This window comes from Citrus clementina, unplaced genomic scaffold (assembly GCF_000493195.1).
Source record: "Citrus clementina cultivar Clemenules unplaced genomic scaffold, Citrus_clementina_v1.0 scaffold_1, whole genome shotgun sequence".
Classification (NCBI taxonomy): Eukaryota; Viridiplantae; Streptophyta; class Magnoliopsida; order Sapindales; family Rutaceae; genus Citrus; species Citrus x clementina.
This window is the reverse complement of record NW_006263303.1, coordinates 25,678,835-25,699,202: the sequence shown is the minus strand read 5'-3', so window position 1 is coordinate 25,699,202 and position 20,368 is coordinate 25,678,835. Positions and strand designations below refer to the sequence as shown.

The 20,368-nt window shown below is 35.5% G+C and overlaps 4 protein-coding genes across 5 annotated transcripts; all 4 read right to left on the bottom strand.

Moving 5' to 3' along the window:
• Positions 1 to 574: 574 nt before the first annotated feature.
• LOC18055762 lies at positions 575 to 5,158 on the bottom strand. Of its 2 annotated transcripts, none has more exons than XM_006453000.2 (12): positions 4,900 to 5,158; positions 4,753 to 4,814; positions 4,622 to 4,672; positions 4,497 to 4,523; positions 4,013 to 4,117; positions 2,908 to 3,015; positions 2,628 to 2,699; positions 2,479 to 2,529; positions 2,256 to 2,318; positions 2,051 to 2,175; positions 1,686 to 1,896; positions 575 to 1,459 (listed from the first exon to the last, which is right to left on the bottom strand). In XM_006453000.2, exons 1-12 carry the CDS (start codon positions 5,000 to 5,002, stop codon positions 743 to 745), a joined length of 1,695 nt encoding a protein of 564 aa, XP_006453063.1. In that variant the 5' UTR covers positions 5,003 to 5,158; the 3' UTR covers positions 575 to 742. The 2 variants fall into 2 exon arrangements, with proteins under 2 accessions (XP_006453063.1, XP_024034133.1); XM_024178365.1 differs by having other exon boundaries at positions 2,051 to 2,085.
• A 1,460-nt stretch (positions 5,159 to 6,618) lies between these two features.
• LOC18055761 (protein SRG1) lies at positions 6,619 to 8,442 on the bottom strand. The gene is made up of 4 exons (XM_006452999.2): positions 8,083 to 8,442; positions 7,756 to 8,003; positions 7,253 to 7,580; positions 6,619 to 7,113 (listed from the first exon to the last, which is right to left on the bottom strand). Exons 1-4 carry the CDS (start codon positions 8,314 to 8,316, stop codon positions 6,877 to 6,879), a joined length of 1,047 nt encoding a protein of 348 aa, XP_006453062.1. The 5' UTR covers positions 8,317 to 8,442; the 3' UTR covers positions 6,619 to 6,876.
• A 306-nt stretch (positions 8,443 to 8,748) lies between these two features.
• LOC18055760 (conserved oligomeric Golgi complex subunit 8) lies at positions 8,749 to 13,707 on the bottom strand. The gene is made up of 12 exons (XM_006452998.2): positions 13,386 to 13,707; positions 13,150 to 13,302; positions 12,398 to 12,546; positions 11,844 to 11,921; positions 11,661 to 11,754; positions 11,496 to 11,570; positions 11,080 to 11,376; positions 10,545 to 10,612; positions 10,386 to 10,440; positions 10,097 to 10,235; positions 9,376 to 9,560; positions 8,749 to 9,269 (listed from the first exon to the last, which is right to left on the bottom strand). The coding sequence occupies exons 1-12, from the start codon at positions 13,509 to 13,511 to the stop codon at positions 8,982 to 8,984; spliced, it is 1,707 nt and encodes a 568-aa protein (XP_006453061.1). The 5' UTR covers positions 13,512 to 13,707; the 3' UTR covers positions 8,749 to 8,981.
• A 3,777-nt stretch (positions 13,708 to 17,484) lies between these two features.
• LOC112095773 (mulatexin) lies at positions 17,485 to 18,024 on the bottom strand. The gene has a single exon (XM_024177915.1). It carries the CDS (start codon positions 18,022 to 18,024, stop codon positions 17,485 to 17,487), a length of 540 nt encoding a protein of 179 aa, XP_024033683.1.
• Between the last annotated feature and the right edge of the window lie 2,344 nt (positions 18,025 to 20,368).

Sequence of the window (20,368 nt, the reverse complement as noted above, 5' to 3'; positions counted from 1 at the left end):
GTGGAAATAATCCTTTTATAAATTAAAAACTTGTTCATAATCGGCTGAATTACCCACAAACTTGTTCATAATCGGCTGAATTACCCACAACTACATACGCACTTGTATACAGAAGAAACAATTACTGTTTGTTAGGATTATTTCTTTTTTTTTTTCTAGTAGTATTTCTCAATTTATTTTGGGAACTTTTGTCCTTAAAACCAACAAAATTTTTCCAGTCAACAGGGACTTGGAAATTTCAGTGGGAAGGCCCAAATTTCTCATAAAATACAACGAAAAGTTACGCTTCAGGCACATAAGGACTCAGGCACATAAGGACTCGAGTAAGTATATATATATATGGGTTTGCCTACCTTACTTTTAACGTAAAGTACGCTCTCTCACACAGCTGAGAAATTGATCCTAGTGGGACTCATTACTGTAAAGAGAACTGTACCTTACGTTAAACGTAAGGTAGCAGCTCTCATATATATATATATATATATTAATGGGTCCTAGTGGGACCCATTGCTGTAGAGAGAACTGTACCTTACGTTAAACGTAAGGTAGCAGCTCCCATATATATATTCACGGTTCAAATGCATGCATCTGAATAAACTCAATTGCAATAACATCACTTCATGGGGAATAATATTATCGCACACAAGTTACAAAAATGGATGGCTTTTTTTGCTTTCTAATTTTTAAATATAAAATTAATTAAGGTGGGAAAAACACAAAAGAGCTTAGGACCAAAACGAATCTACTCTACCTGGAAGTACATGATATTTAAAGCAGGACTTGGAAGATAAACTTCATGACCGTTCTCTGAGAACCAAGAGCTAATGATGCTTTCAGATGGACTAGATGAATTTTTGGAAGGCCACTTGTCCACTAGCCTAAAACCACATTGCGTTGCAGCTGAAAGCATAGACGGCTCATCCACTTGACGAAAGATATGACAAAGGATAAATGCTGGTTGTTGGTCCTCTCTAAGGCCTTTATTAGAAGAAGCAATCAACTCTTTGGCAGTTGCAAACAGTGGCAATATAGCTTCAGGAATATACAAAACATCTGTGCCTAAAATGACTTCGAAACCTTCATTATTCTCCTCTTTAATGGCTTCTATATGGTCTCTATTTCCCCACTCTAGTCTCTTTGTAATTAGTTTGGCCAAGAAAGGCGGTTTAAGGTTTGCCGTGACATTTTGGGCCAACAGGTCAAGTGCTATTGAATCTCCATCGGTGGCTACCACAAAGTCGGCTGAACCAGCAGCAACCATAGAGCAGATGCCCCCACAGCCACACCCCAATTCCAACACCTTTTTACCAGCAACAATGGTGGGATTTCTTGCTAGAACAGCAGCCATTAAATGAGCTGATTCCCACAGCATTAAGCCAGTTGATCTGCAGGTGTGTTGGTACTCTTTGGACAGTACTTCTATCTTGAAACTACGGTCTCTCAGGTTGACCTCAATCATCTAACAAGAAACAAAGAATAATGAAAGAGAGACAAACAAATGCCTTGGAAGAAATGATTAGTAAATGACAGGCATGTTGTTGAGTATCTCAAATAAAATAGATCCAGAGATATTTTCACATTTTAGAAAATGAAGCAAATGTATTATGTAACAAAAACTTGGAAAAAGGTCTTCTAGTTAATATAACCAACAGTCCAACAATATATGAAGAATGCCAAAGCTTTACCTCATTATCTTCAAAAGATGACAGTCCAAACATTTCAAATGCTACACCCTCAGACATATCCACCTCAGAATCATTCATAGGCTCCTTCAAAGTGTTTGCTGCAACATCTGGTTCAATAATCGCTTGATTAAATATGTCTACCCTGACAGAAGCTTCTTCAGAGGAAGAGGTCGCACCACCTGAAGAGCAAAATACAGCTTGAACCCAACGCCTATAATCACCACCGAGACATGCAATTCATTTAGAGAGTGTAAAATAGATTTTGAGACCATGAGAGAAGCAAAACCTAGAATGAAGGATGTAACCATTATCTGGTTAGGAAATTATAAAAGCTTTATAGTTTTCCCGAGTCTTTGATCAATTACCGATTCATCACTAACTCTCGTGCACGGTTCTCAACCTGTTTGCAGCATAAACCGAGTTCTTCAACATCAAATCCATTTTCTTTGAACAAACTTGTCAAGAAGTCATTAGAAAAATAGAAAGCACGCTGAACAGGAAAGCAAGAGGGTCTATTTAGAACAGATAAATCAAAAATCAAGATAACTAAACAAAAGGACAGAAACTCACAGTGCCATCACCCCTGACATAAAAGTTTTCACTGATTTTTTGGTCCTTGCCTGTTAGCCTTTCCTGTCAACACAGCATCAGAAGCCATTTGGCAATTATGCCATAAGTATATTAAGTTAAAAAGTCCAAGATATTATAAAGGGTCTTACTATAGTACTAGACCGTTAAGTTTTAACATTACCATACATTAAATAATAAACCTGGGCAACATAAAGTAACAAACCTGGGCAAGGTCACCAATAGCATAGTCACGAAACAGCACATAACCAGTTGGCTGGAAAGGAAAGGAAAAGAAAAGTCACATTCACAGAGGCCATGATAGAAAAATAGTTTTGGGATATATTCAGAATTGGAAATACTATGACCACTTACCTTGAGAACCTTTTTAATGTTTTGTAAGACTAAAGACATCTTCTCAGGTGACACTGCAGATAACACAAAAACCTATTTAACAGGTCAGCTGGCTAGGAAACAACCTGCTATTTATTGATAGGCAAAACAAAGACATCACAAGTGAAGGCTTGAGTACAAGAGCAACTTTTCTCGATTAGAAACTAGATAGAACACCAATTATAACCATTAGGGAATTTGACCAAACAGTTATTGAATAATCATGTCACAGTTTTATAAAACATAACTTCCATTCAAATACCATGGTTACTATATCAATTGAAGATGGAGAAATCTGTCTGCTTAGGTCATCACTGATTAGGTCACAAACGAATGTGCTGACACGAGTCTCTGTGAAGTCTTTATGGGTCTGCAATTAGAAAAATAAAATAATTTGAGCCACTGACCCAATTCAAAATAAATGTTTAGCTAGCAGGTCCACCCATACATCTACATCTGTCATATATAAAACACCTAACACAATCATTACCAAGAAAGAAAGAAAAAAGAAATCTGGTACAACAAACACCCCCGACCGGGGGGATAGTTATCAAAATTTATTTCCACTATGTATTAGAGACATAACTTCAATTCATCTTCACTTAGCATAATCATGAGTTTATTCGTAGGTAAAATTATGCCAACAAATTTATGTAGAATTGTATTACTATGCAACATATCAATTTCATAGAGTTTGACATCGATAACGGTCTCTGACGCTGATTAAATCACTCCCAAGTTATTAGTTTTCTCTTCAACCATTGAATGTATGAAATGCTTGTATTATACCTATTTATGTAGGCAATTCTTAAATCCTAACATAAATCCTAAGTGATTGTTAGATAAGAAAACTAAAAGATATTTCTTTGAATAATCAAGAAAAGACTAAGGTGGGTGATTGATTCGTTTCAGAACTGTAGATGCAAAACTTTCAGTTATTTTTCCTTCTTCCCTTATGTATAGTATTGATAACTACAGAAAGTAATTAAAGCAGTCAACTCTTCATTGTTTACTCGGATAATGGGCAACTTGAAGTTATAGCATTCTAATATTGTTACCCATTGTGAAAGCTCATCAATAATATCTTTGGAGAATAATAAGCAATTACAAGCAGCGATGGCTCTTCAAGATAACATCATACAAATTATAACAAACCAAAAAGAGATTAACTCACAAGACTGCTTATCACCTCCATTACAAACTCTAAGGCTACTTAACCAATATCACATGGATATCATAATGTAGATCTATAATTCCATAGATACTTATGTTGACTGACGTAGTAACAGAAGTATAAGCAGACTTTCAAAAATGAGTTCATTTGTAAACTATAACAATAGGCGAGTGCAAGAGGAAGAAAAACAAACCATGACCAAGTTAACGGCACGAGGTGAAAAATCGCAAGCATAGACAAAAACATCTGGGTATGCAGCAATCAATGGAAAGATAGTGTTTCCAGCTCCACAGCCAACCTGTAGTCAACATCAGCTGCGTTATAATCCCAATCCCAAATATAAAAACTTTAAGGAGTAGGTACAGATATTGCAAAGAATCTTTATCAATTAAAGCAGAACCATTTCTAACCCTTAATATGATAAAATGAGGGAGAAAATGAAACAATCAAAACCAATGAAAAGGTACTCAACGAAGAAAAACCAAAGGAGATCAAACAAGCTGTCCCCAACAATTCAGAACAACCGAATGCCTACAACTGATTTATAATACATTTATCCACTGAGACTTTTCTTGACTCCCGGTCGATTAACCCAGGTTAAAATGATAAAAATACGAAAATTACAAGCACCAAAAGTATACTTGGCATATAATGAAGAATGAAACACAGTTATTTACCTCTAAAACATCTTTCCTTCCAGCTCCCTAAAATAAAAAATGAAAAATAAAAAATAATGAATCATTCATCGATTATGAAACTAATAAATCATAATTTGAAATGAAGGGTCCGTTTATTAGCTTACAGAAAAATAGCGACCCCATTCCTTGTCCAAGTAATGCCGATCTTTGAAAAACTGTGCAAAAATACCACGTAATCAGACTCAATAAATTGGACTGAAAACCATTAATATATATATATATATATATAACTCACTCTGTCTTGATGGCGCTTGTAGAACAAGTCCCAATACTTTTTAGCTTCTCTTTCATACTTGTCTGCTCAACATAGAAAGAAACAAGAGTTGAAGCGAAGTGAATTGTGCTAGCGAGCGCGTGTTAAGAGAAGGAGAGCTCATTTTACCTCTCCAGAAAGGTAAAACTCCGGTGTTGGGAGTAGGGTAAATTTGTAATTTGGGAGCTTCTTCTTTTCCAATCCCAGCGTTTGGTGCATTTGATGATTCCATATTGTGATAATCAAAATGCCGCACCGCGAATTTTCAATAAAGAAAACTTCAGCTGTATCTTTCTTTGATTTTATTTCACAATGTTTCGTAGGGTTTTGACATTGCAGGGCTTTGTTAGGGACGATTGCTGGGTTCCCCACTTTCCGCCCAAACCAAAACGTTGCGTTTAACACATCAAATCTCACACTCGGCACGGTCTCAACAACTAGGCCCGTTTGTCTCAACTTTTACTTGGTTAGAATTTTTGTTAGTAAAACTTTTAAAAACATTCATAAATTAAAATTAATTTTAATAATTTAACGGTACATTTATTAAACAAAAGTCAAAATAGGTAAGAATCAGGATAATTAGAAGTGAGAATCAAAATAAGTTATATATAATAAGAATTAGAATCATAATAACCTAGATTGTTATTATTGTGTTTATTTTTTTTTGAAATTTGAATTGGAATGAGCTAAATTGTCATAAATAATTAAAACGTACTTAATTAATTATAATCATAATTATTATTTTATATTTTGATTATTGTGATTATTTATTAAAAATTTATTATTGTTATTGTTATTCGTTATTGTTAATAATTATCAAACATTAATACATTAATTAATTATAAAACTTTTTATTATTAATAATAATAATAATCATCATCATCATCATCATCATCAAATCATCGTAGCCATCCTTAACAACAAAAAATTGACATCATCATCATCAAATCAGAACCGGTATCGTCATTGTCGGCATCATCATCAGGTCAGAATGCGATGACTGTTGCTAGTGGTTGTTCGACTTCTGCAAAAGTGACAGTTGTTGCAGGCGACTGTTGCCACCTGTGACGTGACGAACGGAGACCAGCTGCTGCTCCACAGGCAACAATCGGCGAGGACAAGTGAGCTTTGGCACTGATGAGATTGATTTTTCTTTTTGCCATTTATATTTTTTTAATTCAAATGAGGGCATTTTTGAAATGTTATAATTTTAATGAGGATAAAATAGTCAACCTTGAAAATGAGAGACTGATTCTCACCGTCTTTAGGAATTTTACATTCTCCATTCTCGTATTTAAATTATGTGCGGGCCTCATAATTTCGATTCTCCTTCTAGTTTGTAAAGTAAATACCATCAATAATTCTGATTCCAAATCCCCAATTCAAAAAGTAAATATACCATAAGAATGAACGAGAATACTAAGCCTATTTGCAATATGTGTTTCTACCTCAAAGGTAATATTTTTCTTTAAGCGGATCTTTTAAAGGACCCTTACGCTTACAAGAAATAAAGAAAACTTTTTATTATTAAAGGTTACCTTAATTTCACTATTTTTGCGTCATATGAAACTTCCAAATCTCAACAGGTGAATCTTTCGATCAAGAAAAAATTTCACATTTGAGGACACAAATTAAGCAAATTATTTGCCACACTCTCTCTGCAGGTGGGAAAATCAAATTGACATCTGAGAATTTAATACAATTCATGACATCAACTGTTGTCATTTGATGTAATTTATTGTCATTTGATCTAATTTATCATACCGGATTGCTAGCACTTAACAATTCAATCTATTAAAAGTTTGATTTGAGTCTTTAAAAGCTGGTTCATCCATGTAATCCGTTGTATAAAAAGGTAATTAGATTATACATTATGAAAAATATAACCAGCAAACCGAGTACTATATAATTATGTTACATATTGTCACATATTTAACTTATTACAGATGAAATTCTAAGTACTTTTGAAATTCATTACAGATGAACAAAGCCTGTCCGAACATGTTTTCACAGTTTCACTTTAATTTACACAATTCTTGTAAGGATTGAAGTTCCCAGTAATATCCTACATTCATCATCAATCATCTGCGGAAGAAACGGAGAAAATTAAGCTCTGACGGTATCAAGAGCAACCAACCCTTTTTGATAGCACTCATAGTTGATAGCACCATAATTCCTAACATTTCTATATAATTTTGGTCTTTGCTCATCGATCAATTGATCCACAGGTCCAATCTCATTTTCCGGCTCTGGTTCAGTAAACGCGGCAATGGATATTCTCAACTTTTCTGTGTTTGTCACAACCCTGTGCATAGGGCTTTTGTATATTCCATTAGTCATTATCTGCATTAGTTCATATATACAATACCAATTAGAAAATATCAACCTGCATGCGCCATTTCCTCAAAGATAAACCTGTATTTGATAAAAAGAGATTGGCTAAAAAGAAAAAGGACCAAAAAAAAGGGCACAAAAGTTGAACCTGCATTTGATCACCGAGATTGACTACAAGAGCATGAGGTATTACTGGAACTCTGTACCATTTACCATCTACGCGAATTTGAAGACCTTCGACTTCTCGATCTTGCAGGAGAATTGTAATTCCTGATCTATCTGTGTGTGGTTTGACTCCATGAACCAAATCAGGTCTTGAACATGGTGGATAGAAGTTAAACCGAACTTGCATTAAAGCTTGGTCTCCAAACTGTTTAAGGAAACTATTCTCTTCCAAATTCAGAGACTTTGCTATTGCCTTGGACAGAACTTCTGTTACAGTCTTTAACTTCATGGCATATTCGTTTAAGATCTCACTGTAAAAATTAATCAAATTAATTTCACTAATCACTGTGACATCAAGATTCAAGACTTCCCTACATTTATGAAATAATACTTCCCTAGCAGTCAGCCACTCACAATTGGTGCTATAACTAACCACCAATGGTAATTAATTTAAAATAACTGGGGGGGGGGGGGGGGGAAGAAAACCTAAACTCAGGCGGATGTTGTGGCCAAAGATTTAATCTCCTTCGGTGGACTGGAAACACCCTTAGAAACAAGCGATGACACCAATCAAAAACTTGGGCATCTGAGACCACTAGATCACTGCCGTACCCTTCAATTTCATTAACTGCTCTTGCATGTTTCTGCTTCTCTTCCGCTGGGAGTTGAAAGAATTCAACTGCCACTTCACGTACCCGGTCCAGAAATGAATCTGACATACCATGACCAACTACCTGAAGGCAACAGCTCAAAGTTAAACAATTGAATTCAACCAAGTTCAAAATTTTAAAGATCAAAAATATTAACCAGAACCTGGAAGCAACCGGCAGAGCTAAGAGATGATTTAAGCTTTTCTAGTTCAGTTCCCACATGTTCTTGCGACGAAAAGAGACTCATATCGATGACTGGAAAAGGACCCAACGGTGGGGAAGATTCAATAGACCCAAACTTGGTTTCTTTAACAATGAATCCTGAAGATGGCTGTTCGCTGTGTGTGACCATTTGCTCGATAGTCTTGGACACTGATGTCGCCTTTGCCATGTCCATGTGCGGATTCAGGAAGATTCAACTACTGTGGTGGTAGCGACCGGTTACCAGACTGAAGGCGGAGAAATCTATGGTAGATTGTTTGTTTAGACTGTTCAGATTGCTTACACGTAACACTCTTTAGGACCCCATTTGGACGGACGTTTTTTTATAGGCCGGAAAATGAAAATGACGCGTTGGCCTCACGACATATTGATGTTGTTTTCATTTTCTTTTCTGCGGGCCTTCTTGAAATCGATTTTCGTTTCTGATGATGCTACCAAAGTTTTAATTGTTTAAAAAGAATCACCGTTTCATTTCGCTCTCATTCAGCCGTGCCAAATGAATAAATTAGAAACATCAACGCATCGCAGGACTAGTTACTCGGTCTTCCTACAAAAGGGTATAAAACTTGAAAAAGAATTCCAATGGAACGTAAACACACATTTTCTTGAAATCTGGACAAATAACTCTAACGCGCTGCTTATGCAAAATTCTATACATAAATTTCTGCTATATTCTCTCTCCTCATTCTATCGTTCAGACTCTAAAACGTTGTAAAAATGCAATGAGCATCAGACGACTGGTAGTTACGAGCGAAACCAGCGCCACACCCTGAAAAGAATGAAACTAAAGAATTGATAGCACCAGATGAAAACTAAATGTGGTCATCATATACAGTTACTTCACTCTTCCCACTTTTGCTCAGTCTGCAGGAGTTGCTCCTTTTCGTCCTCATTGGTACCTTCTGTTTCTTCAGCAGCAGGATTAACTCCATTTTCCACCACAGGGAGGTCACCGTTTTCTGTTATGGTCTTTCCATCTGCATCATTGACTGGTTTTGGGAGTTCTCTTGAAGGTGAGTGTGTCAATAGGCGGCCCAATCCATCATATAAACTCTTTGCATCCATGATAAGTGCAGCCCCACCAGGGTAGCAACGCCCAAAGCATGTGGCACAGTGTGGGTAAGCAACCTTTAAAAGGAAAGGAGAGTTCATAAGAATGCGTCAATGCGAGGGGGTTATTTATGGTTATGAACACAATTTGCAGATCAATAATCAGCATTGGTAAAGAATTTACCTCTATGAATGCTCGGCAAAGCGAAAGGAAAAGTCCAGATTCATTTTCTCTAAGCATCCGGGTAGTACTATACCTCAGTAAAGAATCTGAAACTGCTTGCAATCCTTTGATTAATTCTTGAGCAAGCACATGCTTCAAGCTCAATGGGGCACAAGGCCTTAACTCATTCATTGCTGCAGAAACACCTACAATGACCACAGTGAAAGTGATACCTAAGAGACTTGCAATCCTCCAAAACATTATAGATCATATTAACAAAACAAAGTTAACGATTAACAGCAACTATGAATTTAGTTGAAAACCTCAAGGAATTTGAATCAGTAATTATGGAAAAATACACCTTTTTAAATCTATGTATTGTTACTTTTCTAATGCAGGAATTTGACTTGTTCTCCTTCATACAAGTCGTCAAAATGTTTTCAATTAAGAGTAAAAGGCAAAAGTGGTTCAGACTGAAGCCATCTTAGGTAATTAATAGACTCAATCACGATGTCATTGAAATTTAGCCCAGATATCAAATATAGATTGATATGACTTCTGAACACAAAATATCATCTGAACTACTGAGCTTCGAAGTTATTTGTGATCAGAATTCATAGCAAATAAACTAGGAGATTGAGGTGGTGGAAAGAGAGAGATGTGAGGGGAGGAAAATTTGGATGAGAACAGGAAGTTTAGCACATTTATAGCAAGGAAAGTGAGAAATGTAGGTCAAACTTACCATTAATAAACACTGCCAGAGGTGGATGTTCCATTAGATAAGATGGTGGAGTCACATCCTCCTGACTTTCTTCACCAACACTATGGGCTGGATAGCCAACTGCTGGTAGTGGAACCCATCGATGTGAATCCAAAACTAACTGGAGTAAAGACAACAAGTCACTACATCAAATAGAACACTGTTTGCTTCAAAGGAAGCTAAAACCTTAGTGTGCTTAGTAGCAATTTAGAGTTGAACTACGAGTTTTAGACCAGTATATCAATTCAAAATATATTAATTGAGCATGTACCTGAAAATTTTCAACTGCCGTACTCATATTCTTCAAAAATAATTTGAGGACTGCTCTGTAAACCAACAAACCAATTTAATGATATGGACGCTTAAAAAAGGGAAAATGAATACAGATACAATTGCCGCGGGGGGGGAAGGTAAGAAAAAGTTGCTTTACTCTTCAAATAGTGGTGGAAGCAAGCCCCGAAAATCCAGTCCAACCCAACCAAGCCCCATAGCACAATACTGCCAATAACTCAAAAATAAATAAATAAATAAATAAATAAAGCTCATCATCAAGTACCAGGTGCAATAGAAACTTTTGATATTATTACCACAGTTGAATTACATGAATACTATGCCCATAAACAGAAAGAGAGAAAACAGTCAAGTTGCTGATTGTCCAGCAACTAAAATGTGATTGTAAGGGCAGCACCTCAAGTAATTGAAAAATATCCTATAATCCTTAAACATGCTCATCTGACCAGGAAAACTTTGAGATTACATTGATACAAATTTAAGGAAAGCAGAAGGGATATTACTTGGGAAGTGTAGAATTATAGAAAACAATTAATGGCTACCATAAGAAATAGGTCTGGGAAAGCTTTAAATGGGGATAATACTATTATCATTATATGTAACTATCCCCATCAAATGCTTGTAAAAAAGGTAATTATATGAATGTAAGCAAATACATATTGTAACATTCTCACCATGCATTGATCCAAAATATTTGACAGAGATACACCCTCGGTTATCTTTGGGAGCATGACTTTAAGAGTTTTAAGGTGTGCAGTAATTTGATGCATGGCCCAACTAAAAAGAAGGCCGCCATCATAATTTTCTTCACTTCCTGAAGTATCATCAGCAAATATTGCTCTATATTGGTTAACAACATCAAAAAGATGCATTCTGTGACAGTTTATCATCCCTTTCAAGTACTCATAAGCATTTTTCTGGTCCAAATCCTCAAGAATTCCAGTAAGCCAAGCCTCTCGACATCTTAAAAACTGAAATACAAAATCGTCCTTGTCACATGCAGGCATATAAAATTGTTTATCTATTAAAAGTCTACAGCATACTATGAGAAGAAAACAGAACTCGCAAGAACATCCTTGGCAAACTTTACCTGTAATCGCATTTCATACTCACTAAATACTCCAATGCGACGTAAATATCCAATAATTCGGAGACATTCTGGTAACTACAATACACAGATATATTGACAAAAGTACATAAGATTCCAACCAGGTTCCATCAAATATATATCTTCAATGTAACTATTGCATAATACCTGGATATTAGAGCGAAGTTTCTGAAGAAGTTGAGAAAGAAGAGATTGGGTTGTCTGCTTAACTTCTGCAGCCAGTGCTTGAATTATAGGTAACCTTTGAAGGGGGAAAACAGTATCTTAGCAACCGCTATCAAGAAGCTGAGTCAAAAAGACATCAATGGAGAGAATAACATAGAGACTCACTTGGGGTGCAAGGTCGAAAGTTTGCATACATATGCTTCTAAGTCAAGAGCTTCATCATAATTTCCATTTCTTACACATCTGCAAAAAGAAGAAAGTCAGCGAATCTTTCAAATAATAAGCCTAGCACACAAGTTTCTGAATCATCTCAAACCATTTAGGGTGAAATTTTATTCTTATCAAATGTTTAGTACTGACAATACTTACAATACACAGTACATGCAGGTGCTTGGTTTAATGCGCCTTTGAGAAAACAAAGAAAAAGGAGCTTTGTATCCAACGATGTTAATAAACCTATGAAACACTAAAAATGCAGCCATTTTATCATGGCTTGACCAAAACACCCCCCTGGATGCAACTAATAACACATGTATCCTTCTAAAGAATATCAGAAAAAAAATAAAAATTAACTTCATGAAGCCCACATAATAAATGCATTAAGGCTTTTGAAAATTAAAAATATAGAACACATTCGACAAGTACTATTTAAAACCTTATATTGCATTGGTCACTGATTCAGTTAAACAAGTAACTTAATAGTTTTCTCAAACACATACGTGTCCATAAGCTGAGGGATTTCAAGCAAGTCAAGCAAAGTACTGTGATTCGCTAGCAGCATTTGGTTCATCTTTCTTTTCTCCAAAATCTCTTCGGCAGATTCAATAAATTCTGTACAACCAGATGTCAGTTTTGGGATCTCAGTTATCTGCAGGAGATGAAAATTTATATATCAACAAATCTCAATGCATAAAATATCAATCTATGAATAAGTCCAAAGTCTTTCATTCCTAAGCTCCATGCTCTTGTTCTCTTAACAATTCAAGCATTCAATTCATCATAGCATTTTATAAAACTATAATTATTGCACTTCCTGGTTCTCTACAGCTCAAAGATGACAATATTTTCCTGCTTCACAAAATGTAGCACCCTTGTGACTAAACCATTACTTCAATTCACATCTTCCATGAAGCTCGTCCATTAAAACACAACACGATTCACCCCCAATCTCAGCCACTAAAGAGTTTAATTCATTTTAGATATGCCAACAAGTCAAATGACAAAGCAATTTATTAAAAAGAAATAAAGTGAACTGTTTTTATAATGCCTCGGGATATGCAATTTAAGCTAGCACCTAATTACTCATCTATGCATAAAATGGAGTTTACATTATTTCAAGTAAAATTTTCTTCTTCCAAGTTGGACGCATCATCAGTCATCACTTGCATAATGTAACATCTGATACAAAACCAAAGTATCAAAAAAAGCAATTAAATATCACAAAATGTGATGAAGTATGATCGTGAATTACCATAGAGTCAAGATGCTTATCGATAGAAGAGACTTCCTCTCGAATCGCGAGCAATGCATCAGCTGCAGCTATAAATGCGCGGTAATTCCCAACCGCCACCTCTTGCATTTGCCTCTGTATTCTCTCCGCATCTACTCGAAGAAGTTCCGGTTCCTTACAATTACAAGAAATAACAATATCATTCCGCTTCCATCACTGAAAAACTTCGATTGAAATCAATTTTTTTTTTTTTTTACCTTGTGGAGGCGATCGAGAGTGAAGGAAAGGAGCTCCGAGACGTAAGGTTGCTGAGAGAGGGAGGCGAGAGGGAGGAGACTCGCCACCGAGGCTGAAGTGGCGTCGTCTCCTTTTTCAGTTTCCATTATCGATTTCGAGTTTTTGGATCTTGCTTCAGAGATTCAGATCTCAAAGTATCTGAGCTGTTTAGACTTTGAAGCTTCAGCGGTGATGCAATTGCAATCGCATTCGCATCGCGTTTTCCTTCCCTCGTTGGATCTTGGAGCGGCTGTGTGTTTTGGGAAATTTGGCCATCCAGAGAGGTTCTATCTGGTAGTGATCGTCCTCTGAAAATCCTTTGAAATTTAGTCCAAATTTAAATAGAAAGTCTAAAGTACCCCTACTTGTGTACAAGAAACACCGTAAGCAACTATTAAAGCAGTTAACCACTCGGCTGCTGCCCTCCAATTTTGGAGGGCAGCAGTTCGAACCCTCACTGAAGTATTGTGGAGGTATTTTTTTTCTCAATTAAATTTGAGTGAAGGTAATTTTTTTTCTTATCCAAGTGTAAGGAGTAGACATCTCTCGAATATTTGTGAGGGTTAAAATCTGAGCCGCGCTTTATTAGCATTGATGTAAGTTGGTCCCAGTAATAGTCTAATTTATAAATATCAGTTATAATTTCATGTAATATGAGTTGTAATTTAAGCAATAATCTCATGTAATAAAAAAAAAAAAACTATGAAAACAGTTCCACCACAAGTCCAATTTCCCACACCCAAGGCACAAACGCATGCACAATAATTAGAACATTTTTAACCTAACATACGCTATATACCAAAAAAAAAAAAAAAATTCTAAAAACAGAATCGACCCACTCACCCACATTACTAGATTACGGCTTAATTTTCTCACTACAAATATATGCAAAGAATTCAAAAAAAAAAAAAAAAAATCCCCGCTGAAATTTATCCCAGAAACAACTACCAAAATCACCAAAAAAAACACATATAATAATGGACAAAAATCCAAGAGAAACCATTCCAGCAAATTATTCCAAAAAGCAATTAAAAAAAAATAAAAAACCACAAAACAAAAAGAGAGGATGAAACGAAAATACCTAAAGTTGAGTTGAGAAGATGAGCAACAGCTAGAAACGGGAGGTTGTTAGAACACTCACGTAAATTATAAACAAAGAAGTAAAGTTAGTAAAATGTTAAAATTATTAATAAAATAAACGTAAAAAAGTTTGAGAAAGTCTGACATAAAAGACTCACTCCTTTGACTTATTCCACATTTGCAAAAACATAATATTTGCATTCTCTTTTTGTTGATTTAAATGATGAGAAATGAGAATAATTTTTATTTAATGTATCATAAAAATAGAATTAAAACAAGCATGCCAAACGTATTTTACACTCTTTAATTTTCATAAAACACGAAATAACTCATAAAAATGATACCTGACAGCCCCTTAATGACCCATAATTCTTAAGCTTCCCATCCTAGCAAACAAGATAAAATCTCCAGGGACTGAACATTTTATATCTAAACTTATATTAGAATGCAAGAGTATCACCTTACTCGATAGAGCATTGTTTATAAATTGATTGATTTTTTTTTTCACCCAACAAATCTTGGGGCTGTGTGTTCACTGCCTTTAGGGCTTCGACGGAAGTAAAGAGACTTACAATTTACAAAGATGGAGTTGGAATAAACTAAGAGATTAGTGGGTTTTTGAGTCTAGCCAACGTAAGGCTGTTAGATGGACAAAGATCCCCTTTTTCTTTTTTGTTAGGGTAATTTATCGTCAGTCCCCAATTGTTTCGACATTTAGCACCGAACACCCACATCTTTCGACCATGTGCACTGCCCCCCATTTCCGTCAAAAAATCAGTTAATTCTAATGGTTTAGGCTGCTATTAACCTAAAAGACCATACTACCCCTCTTTTGAATTGAATTGATATATAAGTACTAAAATACCCCCTACAACTTAAAAATTAACATCAAGAAATAAAGATTTATTATAACAATATTTATTTTTATAATAAATAAATAAATAAATATTGTTGATTTGCCTCCTGCAGAAAAGGGGGTTCCTGCCCTTGTGAGTCCAAAGACAAGGAGAGGAAGCATAAAAATGCACAAAGACAAAGATAAGGAGAAGGATAGAGAGCATAAGAAGCACAAGCACCGCCATAAGGATCGAAGTAAGGATAAAGACGAAGACAAGGATGAGAAGAAGGATAAAAGCGGGCATCATGATTCAAGTGCTGATCCGTCAAAGAAACACCACGAAAAGGTTGGGAAACTACTTGGATTCAGATCTTACTAATTACAATATTAAACAAAGGGGAAATACAGAAAAAGTTGGGGCTTTCAATTAGCCTTGTTACGGTACCATTTCCATCAGAGACATGGATGAGCAGATTGTCAACAAGTCAATTTCAAAACAATATTTATTTTTATATTTTTTTACAATTAAATTGAAACGATTTTTTTTTAAATTTCATTATCATAACAAAATTGTAAAACCGGGAAACTTCAAAATGAGAAACAGAGCATGATTCCAAAAGGAAAGAAGAAAATCAAACACACAATCATCATCAGATTACATAAAAATTCCAATAATAAAGAAACCTAATCTAATTATACAAAACACTTGCTGTAAATTTCATTGTAAAAGTCTATTACAAAAACGAATCCAAGAATCAAAAATCCTAAATCTAAAGATTTCAAACCTTAAATCAAATTATAGAGGCGGCGGAGACGGCGACGGCTTCAAGTGGTGGCGTCGGCGGTTTCATGCAACAACGGAGGCGATGGTTTCGAGCGGTGACAGATCATGCAGCGCACCATTTTGTTGTTGTCGATTCAAGTCGGTGGCTGATCACTCTAACAGGCGGCAGTAGTAAAAGACTAGAAGAAGAAAAAGGAGAAGGAGAAGAAAAAAGAAGAAGAAGAAGAAAATAAAGACGGGAAGAAGAAGAGGAAGGGAAGAAAAAAAGAAAAGAAAAACAAAACATAGAAAATAAAAAGCAACGAAGGATAAAAGAGTTCGTTCTTACAAAATTATCATTTTACCTTTTTTTCTATTAAGTTAACGGTAGACAGACGGAAATGGGGGCGTGATGCACATGGTCGAAAGATGTGAGTGCACGGTGCTAAATGTCGAAACAATTGGGGGCTGACGATAAATTACCCTTTTTGTTTTAGTCTCCCTCAGTGAAATAAGTGATTAAAATTAAACCTTAAATTTTGGTGTTGTTATTTGTAATTGATCCACTTTTTTCACTAGATTTGAAAGATTAAGAGAGAATAAGATAAAAAAAAAAATCCTATGAACGGATTGAAACTTTACCAGGACGGCAAGAGTGTTAAGAAAGTTACCGAATAAGTGTGAGATTATTTATCTTTAGAATTAAAATGGTTAGTATAAGTTTTTTTTTTTTTTGAAACACTGATAAAATTTTATTGGGACTGATCTAAATCAAGTATTTTCAAGTCTATTCCAGCTGTATTAATATTAATTTAGTATTGAAACATGTTAATATTTTCCTTTAGATTAAGAGTTCTCATCAAATGAAAGAAGATTATGATAATTCTATTATTGATTTTAATTGTAGAATGGCCAATCGCAATTTTGCAAATTGCTTCTCATTTGATAAAGCTTCATGGAATATCACAAATATAGAGAAGTCATCCTCAGTCAAGTGCGAAATTCACCTCCCAATATGAGGTGCATTCCGCACCAGTAGAAATTGGGATTCTCATTTGCACAAATTTTAAAACTATGTTTAATAATATTAATATATTGAGTTATTTAAAAAATAATAATAATAAATATATTAAATTTAAGATGTAATGCAAGTATAACAAAAGCCATAAAATTAAACATCTAAAAATTAATTACAACTTTATTCAGTGAAGACAAACGGGTTAAAACATATGAACAATAATCTTAAAAAAATACAAGGGCTATTCATATTTCTATCTCGAGCCTCTACCAACCCGAAAGAACCCCTAATTTTCCCAAATATAAAGTATAAACTAATTAGTTAAGAACCAGGAAACATTTCCACCCTCGCACTAAACAGCCCAAAATTTTCGCTTACTCATCAAAACAATAACACAACACAACACAACAATATCATAAGCAAAATGGAAGCTTGACAAGAAAGAGAAGAGGCCTTCGAGGCATAGAAATAGTAATAAGGATAAGGGTAGTCATGGGGCACTGTTGTAGGTGGCCCTTGTCCTGGAGGCACATTGTTATTGTACTTAAAAGGAGGCGGAGGAGGAGTGCCCCAAGAAGGAGAAGACCCCGACGGCGGCTCGGATGTCCGCGGAGGTGGCGGTGGCGGAGGCGGAGATGACGTCGGCGATGGTGGTGGGGGGGAATGGTAGTAAGATTGTGGGGGTGAGTGGTGAGTCGGTGGTGGTGCCACTGGTGTATCAGACTCTTCTGGTGACGGTGGTGGGGGTGAACAAATAACAGGACAGGTAGCACAGTCACTTATACATAACAAACCCGCTGCAGGACCTGCCGTTTGGTCCTCGGCTGCAACTCCTTTGAGCATCATCGTCATCATCCCCATGAGCAGAACAAACCATTCTCGCCGTCGAAATGTAAGACTCTTGACGTGATGATGATCCATCTTGATTAGTGTTGCAGTTGCATAAGCTTGAAAAGATTGATCTGGCTTTTGAATTTGTAAAATGTGACTCAAAAGCTAGCAATACTTATCTCTTGTTACGTGCACAATAAATATATGGATGGATGCGTGTGTATGGCTCTTTAGAAAAAGTTTGATTTAGATGCTTGCTTTGTGATGAAGTGGTTTGTATTGCTGTAAAGAAGAAACATTCACTTTCACTCCTTTTGCCTCTCACTTCCAAAGGATTTTAGACACTCAAACAACACTTTTTGGTTTTTATATATTATGTCGAGTTGAAAATCTCAATTTCTTACTTGGAATTATTAATCTGCCTAGCACCAAGAATGTCCCCACCGATGTCTGTTATAATGAAAGCACTGTAATTTGTTTGAGAAAAGTTGATTTGAAGTGCAAATTTTTCCTCATTCGGTGCTGACTGATTAGCTTTGTGTTGGTGGATATGGTATACAATTTTTGACCAAATTTCATGCAGACACTCTGAAGTCACCATGACTTATCTTGTTTGATTTTGAAGATGTCGCTCTTTCAGAAGATAATGTGTTATTAAAAAGTAGAAAATCAGTGCGCTCCAATCCTTACTCTCAGCTGGTTTTCAAATATTTTTACTGCTAAATCCTCAAATTTTTGTTTCTATCCCTTCAACTTATAATATAATAATACATGTATGTTGCTGTAGAAATTTGGGTGACAGCAATGCAAACTCGAGTGTCACAACAAAAAGTAGTGATTGTTGTACGAGAAATGGCTGCATTATAGATATACCCAAAAAAAGCGCTCAAGTAACATTAGTATGCAACAATGTTAATTAGCTAGTGCGATATCACTCCTATTCAGGATCATTAGTGTATTATTTATGCATAATGCACTATAGGTGACCCATAATGTGGGGCATTTGTATTGAAAAACAACTCTTAATTGCTAAATCACTAGTGATCTATAAATAAATTTTATTATCTCCTCAGAGATTGTAGCATATAAATATGTATTGGCAAACCCTATCTTACATGCATGTAAGATACATCCCCCTCACATGAATAGTGCATGTATGGGACCCACACACTATTCATGTGAGAAGAATATATCTTACATGCATATAAGATAGAAGGACCCATATGTATTATTTTATTTTCACGGGGGTGGGGAATCCAAAGCCGGACTTATTAGACAAGCTTTTCATTCTTCTTCTCTTATACCTTTCTGTCAACGTAATCCACCGCTTTTCGTGCGAAGCAATTCTCTCCTCAGACTCAAGAGTATCGAAACTTTTTACTTTTTCAACTTTAATTTCTTTATCCTTTTCTTTCAGGATTGGGCTTCCGAATCCCCTTTTCCATGGTAGGTTCCAGGGACTTCTTGCTTCAATTTGAATATTCCTTGTCGTAGTCCTTCCTATAACATGGTCCGTTTATTTGAGTGTTTGGTTGGCACATTTTAAATTGGATTTGATTCTATTCAACGGGGTATAAATGGTCTGTTATATAACGGTTTGTATGTCTTAGATGGTAGGTTTAGGTGATCTTATTACACCAATCATTTTAAGTGTTCATGAGGAATTATATAACATGTGACTTCTACTGCTGAGAGTGAGACAATTTCCTATAGCCCAAAATTGGTCCTTCAAATTTGAATCAAGGTTTAAGACTTTGTTGCTTTTCAATTTTTGTATGAATGAAGGTTTAAGGCACCTGTAAACCAGCAAAAAGATTCAAAGAGAGAAGTTTTGAGTGCACTCGTAATTAAGTACCATTTATGGGTTCGTGTAGCTTCTGAAGCTTCATTAACACAATGCTGTCGGCTGTCATCTAACTTTTCTCCACTTGGTTGACACGTGTATTCAAATTTACCAGCAAGAAGAGTACTTTGAAGTTGATTAATAAACTTGTGAGAAATTCTTTACTTAAGCTAAGTGGAAATATCTTGAGTATTGTACTATCGCTCTGGGATGCAAGTGTGCACTATTCGATCAATCATTAAAAAATTAATACACATCTATCGGATTTTACTAGAGGCGTATAAATGCATCAAGAGTGCTCAAGTCGATCATTTAAGCTGCAGGAACATGTTATCAAAGAAACCTCATCGAAATTCCCTTTTTTTTTTCCCCTAGAAAGAAAGCAATCCTGGATTTATCAGATTGGTCCCTCTAAATATTTCAAAAGATTTTCATTTTGCTGTAGAAGTTATTTATATTTCTAATATCTTAAATTTAATTGACAAACCTTCTGTTCATCTCATCAACTTGGATATTAGAAATATAAATAACTTCTACAGCAAATCAACTTGGTACAAAAGAATTGGATTTTTTTTTTTTTTTCTATCTGAT